The sequence below is a fragment of the Polyodon spathula genome, chromosome 54 (assembly GCF_017654505.1).
Source record: "Polyodon spathula isolate WHYD16114869_AA chromosome 54, ASM1765450v1, whole genome shotgun sequence".
Classification (NCBI taxonomy): Eukaryota; Metazoa; Chordata; class Actinopteri; order Acipenseriformes; family Polyodontidae; genus Polyodon; species Polyodon spathula.
The window spans coordinates 412019-426060 of record NC_054587.1 but is presented as its reverse complement, the minus strand read 5'-3'; the positions used below and the strand labels follow the sequence as shown (position 1 = coordinate 426060).

The 14042-nt window shown below is 42.0% G+C and overlaps 1 protein-coding gene across 3 annotated transcripts; it reads left to right on the top strand.

Moving 5' to 3' along the window:
• The first annotated feature begins 671 nt into the window (after positions 1 to 671).
• On the top strand, positions 672 to 13007 carry LOC121307281 (E3 ubiquitin-protein ligase TRIM39-like). Of its 3 annotated transcripts, none has more exons than XM_041239462.1 (15): positions 672 to 808; positions 3942 to 4129; positions 4837 to 4947; positions 6112 to 6375; positions 6618 to 6662; positions 6941 to 7048; positions 7347 to 7457; positions 8007 to 8027; positions 8634 to 8678; positions 9482 to 9508; positions 9751 to 9786; positions 10267 to 10299; positions 10433 to 10465; positions 11139 to 11165; positions 11792 to 13006. In XM_041239462.1, exons 2-15 carry the CDS (start codon positions 3994 to 3996, stop codon positions 12301 to 12303), a joined length of 1509 nt encoding a protein of 502 aa, XP_041095396.1. In that variant the 5' UTR covers positions 672 to 808; positions 3942 to 3993; the 3' UTR covers positions 12304 to 13006. The 3 variants fall into 3 exon arrangements, with proteins under 3 accessions (XP_041095396.1, XP_041095397.1, XP_041095394.1); XM_041239460.1 differs by having other exon boundaries at positions 673 to 808; positions 6938 to 7048; positions 11792 to 13005; XM_041239463.1 differs by lacking the exon at positions 7347 to 7457 and having other exon boundaries at positions 6938 to 7048; positions 11792 to 13007.
• Positions 13008 to 14042: the final 1035 nt, after the last annotated feature.

The window sequence follows — 14042 nt, the reverse complement described above, 5'->3', positions numbered from 1 at the left end:
GTGAAGCACAGAGAGGTCTGGTAAAGCATAGAGAAGCATTGTAAAGCACAGAGAGGTCTGGTAAAGCACAGGGAAGCATTGTAAAGCACAGAGAGGTCTGGTAAGGCACAGGGAAGCATTGTAAAGCACAGAGAGGTCTGGTAAAGCATAGGAAAGCATTGTAAAGCACAGGGAGGTGTGGTAAAGCATAGGGAAGCATTGTAAAGCACAGAGAGGTCTGGTAAAACATAGGGAAGCATTGTAAAGCACAGAGAGGTCTGGTAAAGCACAGGGAAGCATTGTAAAGCACAGAGAGGTCTGGTAAAGCACAAGGATATACACACACACACACACACACAGTCTTTCTCTCGTTAGATCTCAGAATCCCTTGACTCGACAATTGACCAGATAAAACGCAGCGTCGACAAACACGATGCTATCTTTTGACTAGCTCTGAAGAATAAGGACGGGGCATGTCTTGCCCTAGCGATGGGTGTGCGCAATGTTGGCTGAATGCCGATAGTAAAACACAGGGAGACCATTGCAAAGCACAGAGAGGAGGTACAGTAAAGGTTTGTTCTCATAGTAAACGCATTTCGGAATATTTGAAAGTCCGTTGCGGGGAGGACACGACAAACCTGATGCCCAACCCAATTCAAATATTGCCCCGAAGCGAAACGCGAACGCTGTTCCTTGAAATGTTTTTAATTGCACGGCTGTTAGTCACAGTCGGTCAACCTGCCCTGCTACGATATCCACACCCTTGCCTTGCAAAGTAAGCACTAGTATCTATTCATCCTGCATCACAGACCACGTCTCCGGCAGCCAGGTAAGTCTCTTTTAATTCTCAGCCGCCTCTGTTGCGTGTTTATAGAGCGGGAATGTGTACAGCTGTGGCTAATGGTCGAGACATTGGTTTTTTTATTAAAAAAAAATTACATTACGAAGATAATCTATAGGTGTTTTGTTTAACATCGTTGTGCAATTAAAGAAACTCCATGAAGCTGAGGGAGTTCATTCTATATAGAGGGGGTGCAATTCAATATGTTAACAAGGGAACATTATTCAGCAGCTTTCATTGGACTCTATGAAGCTGAGGGAGATCATTCTATATAGAGGGGGTGCAATTCAATATGTTAACAAGGGAACATTATTCAGCAGCTTTCACTGGACTCTATGAAGCTGAGGGAGTTCATTCTATATAGAGGGGGTGCAATTCAATATGAACAAGGGAACATTATTCAGCAGCTTTCACTGGACTCTATGAAGCTGAGGGAGTTCATTCTATATAGAGGGGGTGCAATTCAATAGGGGAACATTATTCAGCAGCTTTCACTGGACTCTATGAAGCTGAGGGAGTTCATTCTATATAGAGGGGGTGCAATTCAATATGTTAACAAGGGAACATTATTCAGCAGCTTTCACTGGACTCTATGAAGCTGAGGGAGTTCATTCTATATAGAGGGGGTGCAATTCAATATGTTAACAAGGGAACATTATTCAGCAGCTTTCACTGGACTCTATGAAGCTGAGGGAGTTCATTCTATATAGAGGGGGTGCAATTCAATATGTTAACAAGGGAACATTATTCAGCAGCTTTCACTGGACTCTATGAAGCTGAGGGAGTTCATTCTATATAGAGGGGGTGCAATTCAATATGTTAACAAGGGAACATTATTCAGCAGCTTTCACTGGACTCTATGAAGCTGAGGGAGTTCATTCTATATAGAGGGGGTGCAATTCAATATGTTAACAAGGGAACATTATTCAGCAGCTTTCACTGGACTCTATGAAGCTGAGGGAGTTCATTCTATATAGAGGGGGTGCAATTCAATATGATAACAAGGGAACATTATTCAGCAGCTTTCACTGGACTCTATGAAGCTGAGGGAGTTCATTCTATATAGAGGGGGTGCAATTCAATATGTTAACAAGGGAACATTATTCAGCAGCTTTCACTGGACTCTATGAAGCTGAGGGAGTTCATTCTATATAGAGGGGGTGCAATTCAATATGTTAACAAGGGAACATTATTCAGCAGCTTTCACTGGACTCTATGAAGCTGAGGGAGTTCATTCTATATAGAGGGGGTGCAATTCAATATGTTAACAAGGGAACATTATTCAGCAGCTTTCACTGGACTCTATGAAGCTGAGGGAGTTCATTCTATATAGAGGGGGTGCAATTCAATATGTTAACAAGGGAACATTATTCAGCAGCTTTCACTGGACTCTATGAAGCTGAGTGAGTTCATTCTATATAGAGGGGGTGCAATTCAATATGAGAACAAGGGAACATTATTCAGCAGCTTTCACTGGACTCTATGAAGCTGAGGGAGTTCATTCTATATAGAGGGGGTGCAATTCAATATGAGAACAAGGGAACATTATTCAGCAGCTTTCACTGGACTCTATGAAGCTGAGGGAGTTCATTCTATATAGAGGGGGTGCAATTCAATATGTTAACAAGGGAACATTATTCAGCAGCTTTCACTGGACTCTATGAAGCTGAGGGAGTTCATTCTATATAGAGGGGGTGCAATTCAATATGTTAACAAGGGAACATTATTCAGCAGCTTTCACTGGACTCTATGAAGCTGAGGGAGTTCATTCTATATAGAGGGGGTGCAATTCAATATGTTAACAAGGGAACATTATTCAGCAGCTTTCACTGGACTCTATGAAGCTGAGTGAGTTCGCTCTATATAGAGGGTGTTGCAAAACCTTTAGCCAGAGCTGTAGACAAAACGGACACCTTAAGAACCCTTAATTGTTCGGGGGAACCCCTTAGATAATTATAAGCTAATTACTGCAATTCAGGATGTGAAACAGTTTTTAAAAATATGTCTTCAGGTGACAGGGGAGCATAGTTTGTCTCGCCCTGTTCTTAGAAAAATTCTGAATAGCTAATCGCCACATCAAATATGTGCAAACGATTTTAATGAGTACCACTGTTGCCGTGGTAACCCCAGAAATGTTTTTTTTTTTTTTTGAATATGCATTTTATGGAACATCTTACATAACTGTGGCCTATATAAGAAAGTTTACAAACGAGAGGAGGCCGTTCAGCCCATCTTGCTCGTTTGGTTGTCAGCAGCTTATTGATCCCAGAATCTCATCAAGCAGCTTCTTGAAGGATCCCAGGGTGTCGGCTTCAACAACATTACTGGGAGTTCCCGATTCTCACGATGCTCTCTGTAAATAAAGTCACTCCTATTTTCTGTCCTGAACCGGAACCTTACTTTGTTTTGCCAACATTGTACCTCAGGTATTTTAAAAAAATATTTTCAGGACAGGCCCTATGCCAAAATATATATATATATATATATATATATATATACCAAAATAAATTCAACAAAAACAGACTTTAGCAAACAGCAAGTGTTGCTTGGCAACAGGGAGCCACGCCTTGCAAACTGGTGTGACTGTTTATTTTTTTCTCCCGCACACACCCAGCGGTACTCCCAAACACGTCTGTTAGTGTTGACTGATGCGGCCTGTACCACAGAATGTGATTTTATGGGATAGATTTTACACACTGGTCAGCGTTTCTTCTTGGGTTGAGAGAGGCTCAAGTCTTAGAAATTAAAACCCATAGCAACACGAGGGGCTAGTTTCTTCTCGTTCATTCATTTATTCATTCATGTATTCTTCCTCTTCTTCTTCATCTGCACATTTCTTCTCCTTCACCTTCATTCACAATCTCTTCTTCACCTTCACTCACAATCTCTTCTTCACTTTCATTCACAATCCCATCCTCTTCTTCTCCTCCTCCTCCTCCTCCTTCACCTTCATTCACAATCTCTTCTTCTTCACCTTCATTCACAATCTTTTCTTCTTCATCTTCATTCAGGAGCAGATGAGTGATTTCTGCTCCCAACTCCTTCATAGATTGAGCTCAGCTCATCTCTCAGAACTCAGATAAACCAGACAGCAGTTATCTAACTAAACTTTCTCTCCCAGAAACCAACTCCAGAAACATCTGTTATTCCAAACTCATGACAGTCCGGGCAGAATGAACCAAACGCGCAACAGATTTGATCCCCGGAACTCCAGTCCGGAAGGTGGGCTTAACAATGACCTGGTGGAAAATATCCTGAACCGAACCGGACAGAACAGGGGACAGAATGTTCCCGACCTGACTTCAAAGAGTAAGATCACTTCCAAACAACTCTCTCCTTTAAAAACTGTATACCTGACGCAAAACATCAACCTTTTCCATTGCAATGTCAACGTAGGACAGAAACAAAACAAGCCATCTGTCTGATTTGATTTGATTTATTTAACCATGAAAGTCCAGTTGAGACACAAATCAATTTTTTTTTTCAACGTAGACTTGATGGTGAAGGTGGCATGCAATAATTACTGTGTATTTACACATCATAACAATGCTCTTATGCATAGTTGCAATGCACTTAATGTGAAATTATTTCTTCGCGATATGTGCAAGTACAGATTTGTATCAGAAAAGGATTAGTGTTATGAATAGAGTTAGGGGTAAGGGTAGGGCTAGGGTTAGGGTTAGGGTTAGGGTTAGTGCATTGTAACTACACATAATGGCCTTTTAATTAGCATTGAATTCATCTGCATTCAAACTATTGGGGCACTTATATTGACCTTTATGTAGGGGATAGAGGTAGTGAGAATGAGAGAGAGAAAGAGACTTAGGAGAATGAGAGAAGCAGACCCTTCTTCTTCACACAGAGAGGGGTGAGGAGGATGGAAGGGGCTGCCTAGGGCAGTCATGCAGTCGAGGCAGAATCACTGGGATCCTTGATGACCCAGCTCGAGAGATCAGCTGCCCGGAATGGGCTGATCGGACTTCCCTCGTCCTTAAATCTGCTCATGGTCTTTTCAGCTTCGAAGCTATCGGGAGAACCTGGCAGCAAAGAGAATTTTTACAAGAGGACCACGCAAGCCTTGGCCGTTCTGCTCCTCAGCACAGTTACAGCAGGAGCCGGACTGCACTGTGAGTACAGGACACTCAGACCAGCAAAACACATGAGAACCTGCTTCTTAAAGCAGGGAACTCCTTCCATTGCAGAGTTTCTAACCACTGTGTGTTAACACCAGCAGTTACTCAGAAGATCAATGTGTGCTCACACACCGTCACAATGTTATTGTGCACAATTACTATGCTGCAAAACAAAAAATATTGATGAAGCATTGATTGAGAATGTGTTGAAAGCTGCATTAATAAACACAGCTTGCGTTCTGATTTTATTTCCAACACTAGGTGAGTTTGGCAGGGAGCAGGTTAAGAAGCTGTCATTATAATATCAGCCAAGCTGACGGCACTCTCCCTTGTCAATGCTGAGTAATAGGGAAGAGCAGGTTGAGAAATCTCTCAAAGGGTTGGGATGGGAAAATTTTTTTTTATTTTAAAGTTTATTTGCTTCACTTAGTTCTTTGCACTGTAGATTTACTTGAATGTTTAACTGTGTTACAATGCTTCCCTGTGCTTTACCAGACCTCTCTGTGCTTTACAATGCTTCCCTGTGCTTTACCAGACCCTCTGCTGTGCTTTACAATGCTTCCCTGTGCTTCACCAGACCTCTCTGTGCTTTACAATGCTTCCCTGTGCTTTACCAGACCTCTCTGTGCTTTACAATGCTTCCCTGTGCTTTACCAGACCTCTCTGTGCTTTACAATGCTTCCCTGTGCTTTACCAGACCTCTCTGTGCTTTACAATGCTTCCCTGTGCTTTACCAGACCTCTCTGTGCTTTACAATGCTTCCCTATGCTTTACCAGACCTCTCTGTGCTTTACAATGCTTCCCTATGCTTTACCAGACCTCTCTGTGCTTTACAATGCTTCCCTATGCTTTACCAGACGTCTCTGTGCTTTATGATGCTTCCCTATGCTTTACCAGTTTAAGTGGAAGCATGTAAATCACAGAGAGGTCTGGTAAAGCATAGGCAAGCATTGTAAAGCACACAGAGGTGTGGTAAAGCACAGGGAAGCATTGTAAAGCACAGAGAGGCGTGGGAAAGCATATTTTAAAGCACGGCAAGCCACACTAAACTCTAGTAAACGGTGGGAAGCTGCAAACACAGCGTGGTGTATTTTTTGACGGGAAGGAGAGAGACGGGGAATTTGATCGGCAGGCTTTTCTCTTTCGTGCGCGTTTTAGATTCGAAAATGTCCAGCGCGAGCGCGGAGTACAGCAGCTTGTTTGACAGCCACGCGGATTTGGTGCAGAAGCTGGAAGGGATGAAGCTGGATTACTCCGAACTGCAGGAGAGGTACGCCGCGGTCGAGGAGCAGCTGACATCGGTGCACAAGAAGTTTACCAGCCTGCAGGGGGCGCACTCGGACCTGCAGAGCAAGTTCATGAGTGGCGTTGAGAAGTACCTCCCCCAAGGGGAGAACCTGCTGGAAAACACCCAGGAGAACGGTGAGCAACATATAATGAAACATCGGTTGAGATCCTGGGTTGCAATTCTATTTCTGATATCAAGAATGACGTTTCTGATATCAAGAATGGTATTCTTGATTACAGTACTGATATCAAAAATGCCATTCTTGATATCAACAATTGAGATTAAATGTTAAAACGGCTTGCCGTGTAGATCGAGTTCTCGTTTACAACAGACAGAGCCTTATGCATTAACCTGACTCTATCTGTCCTTGTTTCAGCGCTGGAGACGTTACCAGTGGATCTCTCCTTCAGCGACAATGCCGGTAATTAAAAACACGCAATGCAAAGGGTTATCGAAAGACAACACTACACACACGCACTTAGCACATCTAGTAATTGTGCATTATTGCCATTGTAGCGATGTGTGAGCACGCGTGGATTTACTCAGGAACTTCCTTGCAAACACGCAGCAGTTAGAGGCTTACAGTGCAACGTGTTTCAAAACCTTGTGGGATTATTAAACAGAGCGCCTTGCGATTTGCAGTCCCGGGACGGTTTGGGCTGTAAAAAGAACGATTCGTTTCTCTTTCCGTTGAAGCAGGGTCCCCCGAGCGGGAAGCGGAGTATGGCTCTGATGACTGGACCCTCGTTTCTGAGGGGAGAGGGCTGATAAGCGGACAAGATTTGACAGCAGAAGTCAAAGACGACAGTAAGGAACTCTCAGAACTTGACTACAGAAGCGCAGCTAAATCTCCAGGCTGCTGTTAGAGAGAGGGTATTAATATGATAACGATATGTCACCTGGGAAATTACATTTTACTAAACTGCCTGTTCTCAGGGTAGCAACAAAATAAGGACTACAAACTACAGCTCCCAGCACGCCACTGCCCCGACAGTAACAGTGAGGGATGATGGGACCTGTAGTTCCTTACGCAGGCAGGTTTTTGAATGGTGTATATTATGTGTTTGTAGGGATTTAAAAAAAAAAACTATTGAATTTTGACCAGATTCAGGTTTCCTTATATCACGGGCTGCCTCCTTCCTGTCCAAACTGGGAGTTCCAGCTGTTCTCTTATCCTTCTTCGCGTACGCCTTCAAGAAACGTGGCAGCATAGCAGGTAATTCACACATTCACCCAGAGAAACTGCAAGCACTCAGCTGCCACATATACAGCTCTGGACAAAAGTGCTGCATTGATTTTAGAATTGAGACATTGTAAAAAAAAAAAAAAAAAAAAAAACTTTTAAAAATAAAATCTCTTTCTCTCTCTCCATCTCATCCATCTCCATCCCCTCCCTCTCTCCTCTATCTCTCCCTTCCCTTTCTCTCCCACCTCTCCTTCCCTCTGTACAAAATTTAGATATTTTATTTAACATCGGGTATATCACAAACGTCTACAGCCGAAGCCTTAACAGTACTCCGGTGGTATTTCATGTTAGATTTAAAACATTATCATCAGGTTTTGTTTTGTTCTTGGAAAACGCTGGTATATAATTCGATATGTAGACATTATTTCAGCAGGTTTCATTCGACTTTACTGAGCAAAATGTGGTCATTCTACAGACTGGTGCAACACTTTTTGGGCAGAGCTTTGCGGGGTTATGTGATATCTCTCATCTCCTATTGTTGCTGCAATGTTTGATCGATGTTCTTTCTTTCATGTGCAGGTCAGCTTCACAAACGACTAGGTGAGTGCGCAGCCCTGCTCTCCTGCAATACAGCCGTGTGCGCGCTCGTTACATCACCCCAATGCATCTGCAGTTTGATTTGCTGCGTGAAATCAAAAATGACTGGAACTGAAAATCTTGAGCGATCGTCTCATTTAATGTATGACTTTAATGATCCACATATGCAGTTTCAAATAGCGAGAGAAAAAGAACACGGAGCCACACGCAGGCAAACGCAGGAGGCTTTTCATAAGCTGTTTAAGGCGCCTGATTACAAAGCGGTCTGACATTTTCACACACGAGTGCGTTTCTATATCTCTGATTACTGAGCGGGAATTGACGTCCTCTCAAAAGCCATTAATGCCACCATCTTTGTGAGGTCAGATGCGGCAGTTCTCCATATACTCACAGACTCCACCACTTTGACCAGCTTGTACCGACCTTATCTGACCTCACAAAGATGGCTACCTTTGCAAACCTCTTTGTGAGGGCAGCCAGCAGTTAGCACTGGCGACACCTATAGTCTGGAGGTATTTTTTTTTTTTTTTTACAAAAACAAAGAAAATAATAATAATAATGTTAATTGCATTATTTGCTAAATAATAACTTGTCTCCTTTTGGGCACAGGGAAGAAAATGTATCCAGACTCTCTGAGCTCCAAAGGGAATGGGTGTAAGTAGAATGGTGACAGATCATTTTGATCACACAGGCACCCTTTATAAAAGTGTATTAAACGATGGAAAAGCAGAGGGAAGCATTGTAAAGCACAAAGAGGTCTGGTAAAGCACAGGGAAGCATTGTAAAGCACAGAGAGGTCTGGTAAAGCACAGGGAAGCATTGTAAAGCACAGAGAGGTCTGGTAAAGCATAGGGAAGCATTGTAAAGCACAGAGAGGTCTGGTAAAGCACAGGGAAGCATTGTAAAGCACAGAGAGGTCTGGTAAAGCATAGGGAAGCATTGTAAAGCACAGAGAGGTCTGGTAAAGCATAGGGAAGCATTGTAAAGCACAGAGAGGTCTGGTAAAGCACAGGGAAGCATTGTAAAGCACAGAGAGGTCTGGTAAAGCATAGGGAAGCATTGTAAAGCACAGAGAGGTCTGGTAAAGCACAGGGAAGCATTGTAAAGCACAGAGAGGTCTGGTAAAGCATAGGGAAGCATTGTAAAGCACAGAGAGGTCTGGTAAAGCATAGGGAAGCATTGTAAAGCACAGAGGTCTGGTAAAGCACAGGGAAGCATTATAAAGCACAGAGAGGTCTGGTAAAGCACAGGGAAACATTGTAAAGCACAGAGAGGTCTGGTAAAGCACAGGGAAGCATTGTAAAGCACAGAGAGGTCTGGTCGTCTCTTATAAGCGGCTGTTGATTCAGTTAGAAACGCAATAGAAACGCAAATGTGATTTGTTTTATTTCAACACGATTTGATCTTGTTTCTTTCCGTGAAACTCAGACAACATTTTATTTTAATTTTCTTTCTAGTTGATGATGTGCTGTCAGAAAATGTAGGTAAGGCTGTCAATTATATTTATTTTTTAATTTTTTCAAATATGCAACGTGGTCGGGTGGAGGGTCCCGAAAACCAGAGGGAGCGCGGTGTAACGCACCAGTTGGACAACAGAGGGCAGTCAACAATCTCAAAATTTAAATAGAGCTGAAAACAGGGCTTAATAAAGAAGATTGTTGATGGATATGATTTTTAAAGGAAAACTAGCCACTGAAATAAGGCTGACTCTCTTTTCTTTTGCCAGTCCCGGTGAATGTGCAGAATCAACACATTTCATTCGGTAAGTTTATCAACAGCCAATATGAAACGTCAAACAAACGAGGTCCTGGAAGTTACTCTGCAGCAGTCATTGACTCACTGTGTGTGTGTGAGAGACCCTGAGTGAGGGTAATAATAATAATATAATAATAATAATAATAATAATAATAATAATAAAGGATAGAATTACTGAACACAATCACACGTAATTATATTACAGAAACACGCAGCTACAGGACTACATGTCCCAGAATGCCTTGGGGTTTGGAATTGGGTTTATCTTTGTAAGAAGGCTTCCGACTTAAGGCCTTCCGTAAGATGTAGTCCTGTATCATAGTTGGGGACTACATGTAAAGAGGAATAGGAAGAAGAGAGACGGTGCCACTAGAGATATATATATATATATATATATATATATATATATATATATATATATATATATATATAATATATATACACACATATTTTTAATCAAATACTTTCTCTTATGCTTTCGTTACAGAGAAACCGACTTCAACTTATCCTGAGCATCTCGGTAAACTTTTGATTTGATTAATTTTAATTATTTTTAAGTAATTAATTAATTAATCTGTTTAAAATGTGTTAATCCATATAACTAGCGCTGCATTCATTTCAACAAAAGTGTCTCTCTGTTTTTTTTTTGACAGAGGAACCCGACTCTGCCTACTCTTCTAGTTTCAGTAAGCGTTTTAGTTTCTTGTTCTGGTTCTAGGAGAGCCATGTAAACAGGCATTGTATTTGAACTACTGAAAATTAAATGACCACCACCAGCCAATCAGATCTCTAGGGAGGCTTGGTGGTCCAGTGGTTAAAGATAAAGGGTCTTGATACCAGAAGGTTCAAATCGCCTGACTCAGCCCCTGACTCACTGTGTGAGAGACCCTGAGCGAGTCACTGAACCTCCTTGTGCTCCGTCCTTCGCATGAGACGCCAAACAAACGAGGTCCTATTGGAAGAGACTCTGCAGCAGCCCCTGACTCACTGTGTGTGTGTGAGAGACCCTGAGCGAGTCACTGAACCTCCTTGTGCTCCGTCCTTTGGATGAGATACAAAATGAGTTAATTCTGTATAGAGGGTGATGATGATGCAAAACTTTTAGCCAAAGCTGTAGTCTTGCATGCTATTGTCAAGTGAATACAACACTCTGAAAACTGGAATGTTGGTTGGTTAGTTTTCATGTTAATATTAAGCAAAATGAGGGGTGGGCATAACATAAATATTGTATAATAATAATAATAATAATAATAATAATAATAATAATAATAATAATAATAATAATAATAATAATTTCACAGCTCAAAGGATTGCTCAGAATTCAACTTTAATTGAAACAATCTATTCTTTTTTTTTTAGATTCCAGCATGGATCTCTCTCCAAAAGGTAATACTTTATTAACTAAATTAAACGTTTAAAAAAAAAATATATATTATTAGAATGAATACTATAAATCTGGCCAACAATGTGATATCTCCAAAGAGGTCCCAGTTATAGGATGCAATCTGGCATTTATGTCATCGAGAAAGAATGGATCGAGGACAGGTTTAAGACTCACAAGGCTTCATAGTTGATATATTTGAGTATTTTATGTTTCCATTCTGCCTTCTTTTGAAGAAGGGAAAGAGCGGACTTGACTAAATTCTAAAACAGCATAACTGGTCTAGATAAAGTTCAAGACAGGACAGAAGACAGGAAACCCTTTTTATAAATGCATGGAATAGCCAACTGGATAACACAGTAGGATCTGAAACACTGAGAACGTTAAGGACCAGATTCGGTGCTTTTAAATGAGTCGTCCGCCCCCCCCCCCCCCCCCAGCTGGGGAGAATGGTGCTCTAACTAGGGGGGCGAGCCTTGATGGACTGAACAGCTTCTTCTTGTTCCCAACTCTTCTGATGCTCTTATTTAAAAAAACAGAAATTCAGCCTTTGTTTATTGTACTGCGTCTCACCATCGCGAGATCCTGCAATACCCTCCAGCTATATCACCGTCTGCTCTGTTCTCCACAGGTGGTGTGGTTCTGGACCCCTACACAGCGTACCCGAAACTGATACTGTCCCAAGATGGAAAACGCCTGCGACTGGGCGACCAAACACAGGCCGTCTCCGACAACAACCCCGAGAGATTCGACTACTGGGAATGTGCCGTGGGCAAGGAGGGCTTCACCTCAGGGCGCCACTTCTGGGAGGTGGACGTGGGGGAGAACCAGCACTGGAAGCTGGGAGTCACCAGAGCCTCTGCCCAGAGGAAAGGGGAGTTTAGCATGCTCCCACGGGATGGGTACTGGACCTTGTGGTGGTACGGAGAGCAGTTATGGGCCCTGACTGACCCCCTGACGTCTCTAGCCCCCGGGTTGAAGGTCCAGAAGGTGGGGGTCAGTCTGGTGTACGATGAAGGGCGGCTGTCCTTTTACGACGTGGAGAGTGGAACTCTGATCCATACTTTCACTGACGTCTTCACCGAGCGAATCTATCCGTTTTTCTGGACCTGGGATACGAGCACAGATCTTGTCATATTGTAAATCACAGGGGCGTCGTGACTAGAGGCAGTGCAAATGTGAGATAATTTCTTTTTTTTCCAGTAGATATCTGAGGAGCATCTTAAGTGTTTAGTGTGAACATCATCATATCAATCAATATGTGTTAGATACTTCTCACGATTAAATACAGCAAGTGCTTTTGTCAGTAAAATCGTTTAGAAGCTTATTTTGGTCTGGGGAAAATATCTATCCAGATTGTTTTGATTGTCTGTTATCTATACATATCTATGTTCTTTTTTCAAATGGTTTTTGTTTGATGTGAATGCAGGGCTTATACTGCGTATTTACTGTCATTTTCATTTTGAGAGAAAGAGCAGAACTCAGAAAGCCAAGACACTGTTGTCTATGTAAATATCCCTGACATCATGTTAACCTGCATTCTGAAAATGGCAATGTGAGCTACACTAAATTATATGTGCTTCAGCAATGAAATACAAGTCTGATCCAACTGAAAAAACACGTTGTTTTCCATCTGAATCGCTGTGTGTCTTTGTGTCATTTCCCATGTGGCTTTTGGATTTGTCTCATTCGCTTTGCTGCTGTCTTCAATAAATGCTGCTTTGGAAATTGTATTAACCTGATAGGATTATATGCAAGGATAATTATATATTATCTGTGAAAATAATACCCTGTAGATTATTTGCAAAGTTGGTAAAACCTACCTTATTTTTTCACACTCAACTGAAGCCTTTTCCATGACCTCTCTGAAACAGGAACCACTGCAGTTACTGAAAAAAATGTAATCAGATTACAGTTACAAATTACTGAAAAATGTAATCAGATTACAGTTACAGGTTACTCAAAAATGTAATCAGATTACAGTAAAGCGTTGCTCACTAATTCTTCACTTTGAGTTGGTTATTCTATATGAAACCTTCCGAATTCAACGGATATTCCCCCACAGTGACTAGAACTACTGCATCCCCACCTCAGAAAGATTAATGCCTACAGTAACAAGTGCAAAATCAACACACGCCTCTCAGTGAAACACTTCACACTTTACCACTGGGGGGCGATACACACAGCCTTGTGAATACACATAAAGCCCTTCTGAATTATGCCTGAAGATTATCAAACCCATCTTCAGATTTATAGGAGAGGCAGTGATAATGGAGACAGTGCTAATAGGAGGTAAGCAAATGGATTTAAAATCCTTACATTAAGAATTGTAGGATCGCAAAATGAAGTGCAGTGATGATCAGAGACAATCAATCACACCGATTGTTGCATCAAAGGTTTATTGCAGTGGTCATCAAAATACAGAGCGCTCCGGAGAATAACAGTCACTTCATCAGTAACTAATGTATTCTACCAGGGTAAAGCACATACATGGGTTATATAGTTTCTACATAAAATCCCCTGCTCCTATCAGGATTTGGCACTCAGCAGACAATTCATCCATCCCTACCCCCTAAACTCATATACTCAACCAATGGAGGAAAACCCTGTGGGGCATGATTGCCCCCTCCGTTGCGGTTGTTATGTTCACTTCAGCCTGGAATTTACGATCTAGCAAGCAAGCAGGCATTGCCCTTCTTCTACCATCCCCCCACTGCCCCTGGACATCTGACCCAACCTAATGGTGTACTGAAACATTCTGCCCTTCCCCCCCTCCTTTCACAAATTCCTCATTAAACATTGTAAAACCGCACCCAAATGATCGTTGGTTGATTCTGTTATCCTATTTGGTTCCTTCAGAATCATTATATAGCGCCTTTCAT

Excerpts from the sequence above, each read along its gene's own strand:
- LOC121307281 (XM_041239460.1), top strand. The coding sequence starts at position 3,994 with ATGAACCAAACGCGCAACAGATTTGATCCCCGGAACTCCAGTCCGGAA. Across the intron at positions 6,663-6,937 it reads CTCCTTCAGCGACAATGCCG|CAGGGTCCCCCGAGCGGGAA; the intron begins GTAATTAAAAAC and ends TTTCCGTTGAAG. Across the intron at positions 10,466-11,138 it reads TGCCTACTCTTCTAGTTTCA|ATTCCAGCATGGATCTCTCT; the intron begins GTAAGCGTTTTA and ends TTTTTTTTTTAG.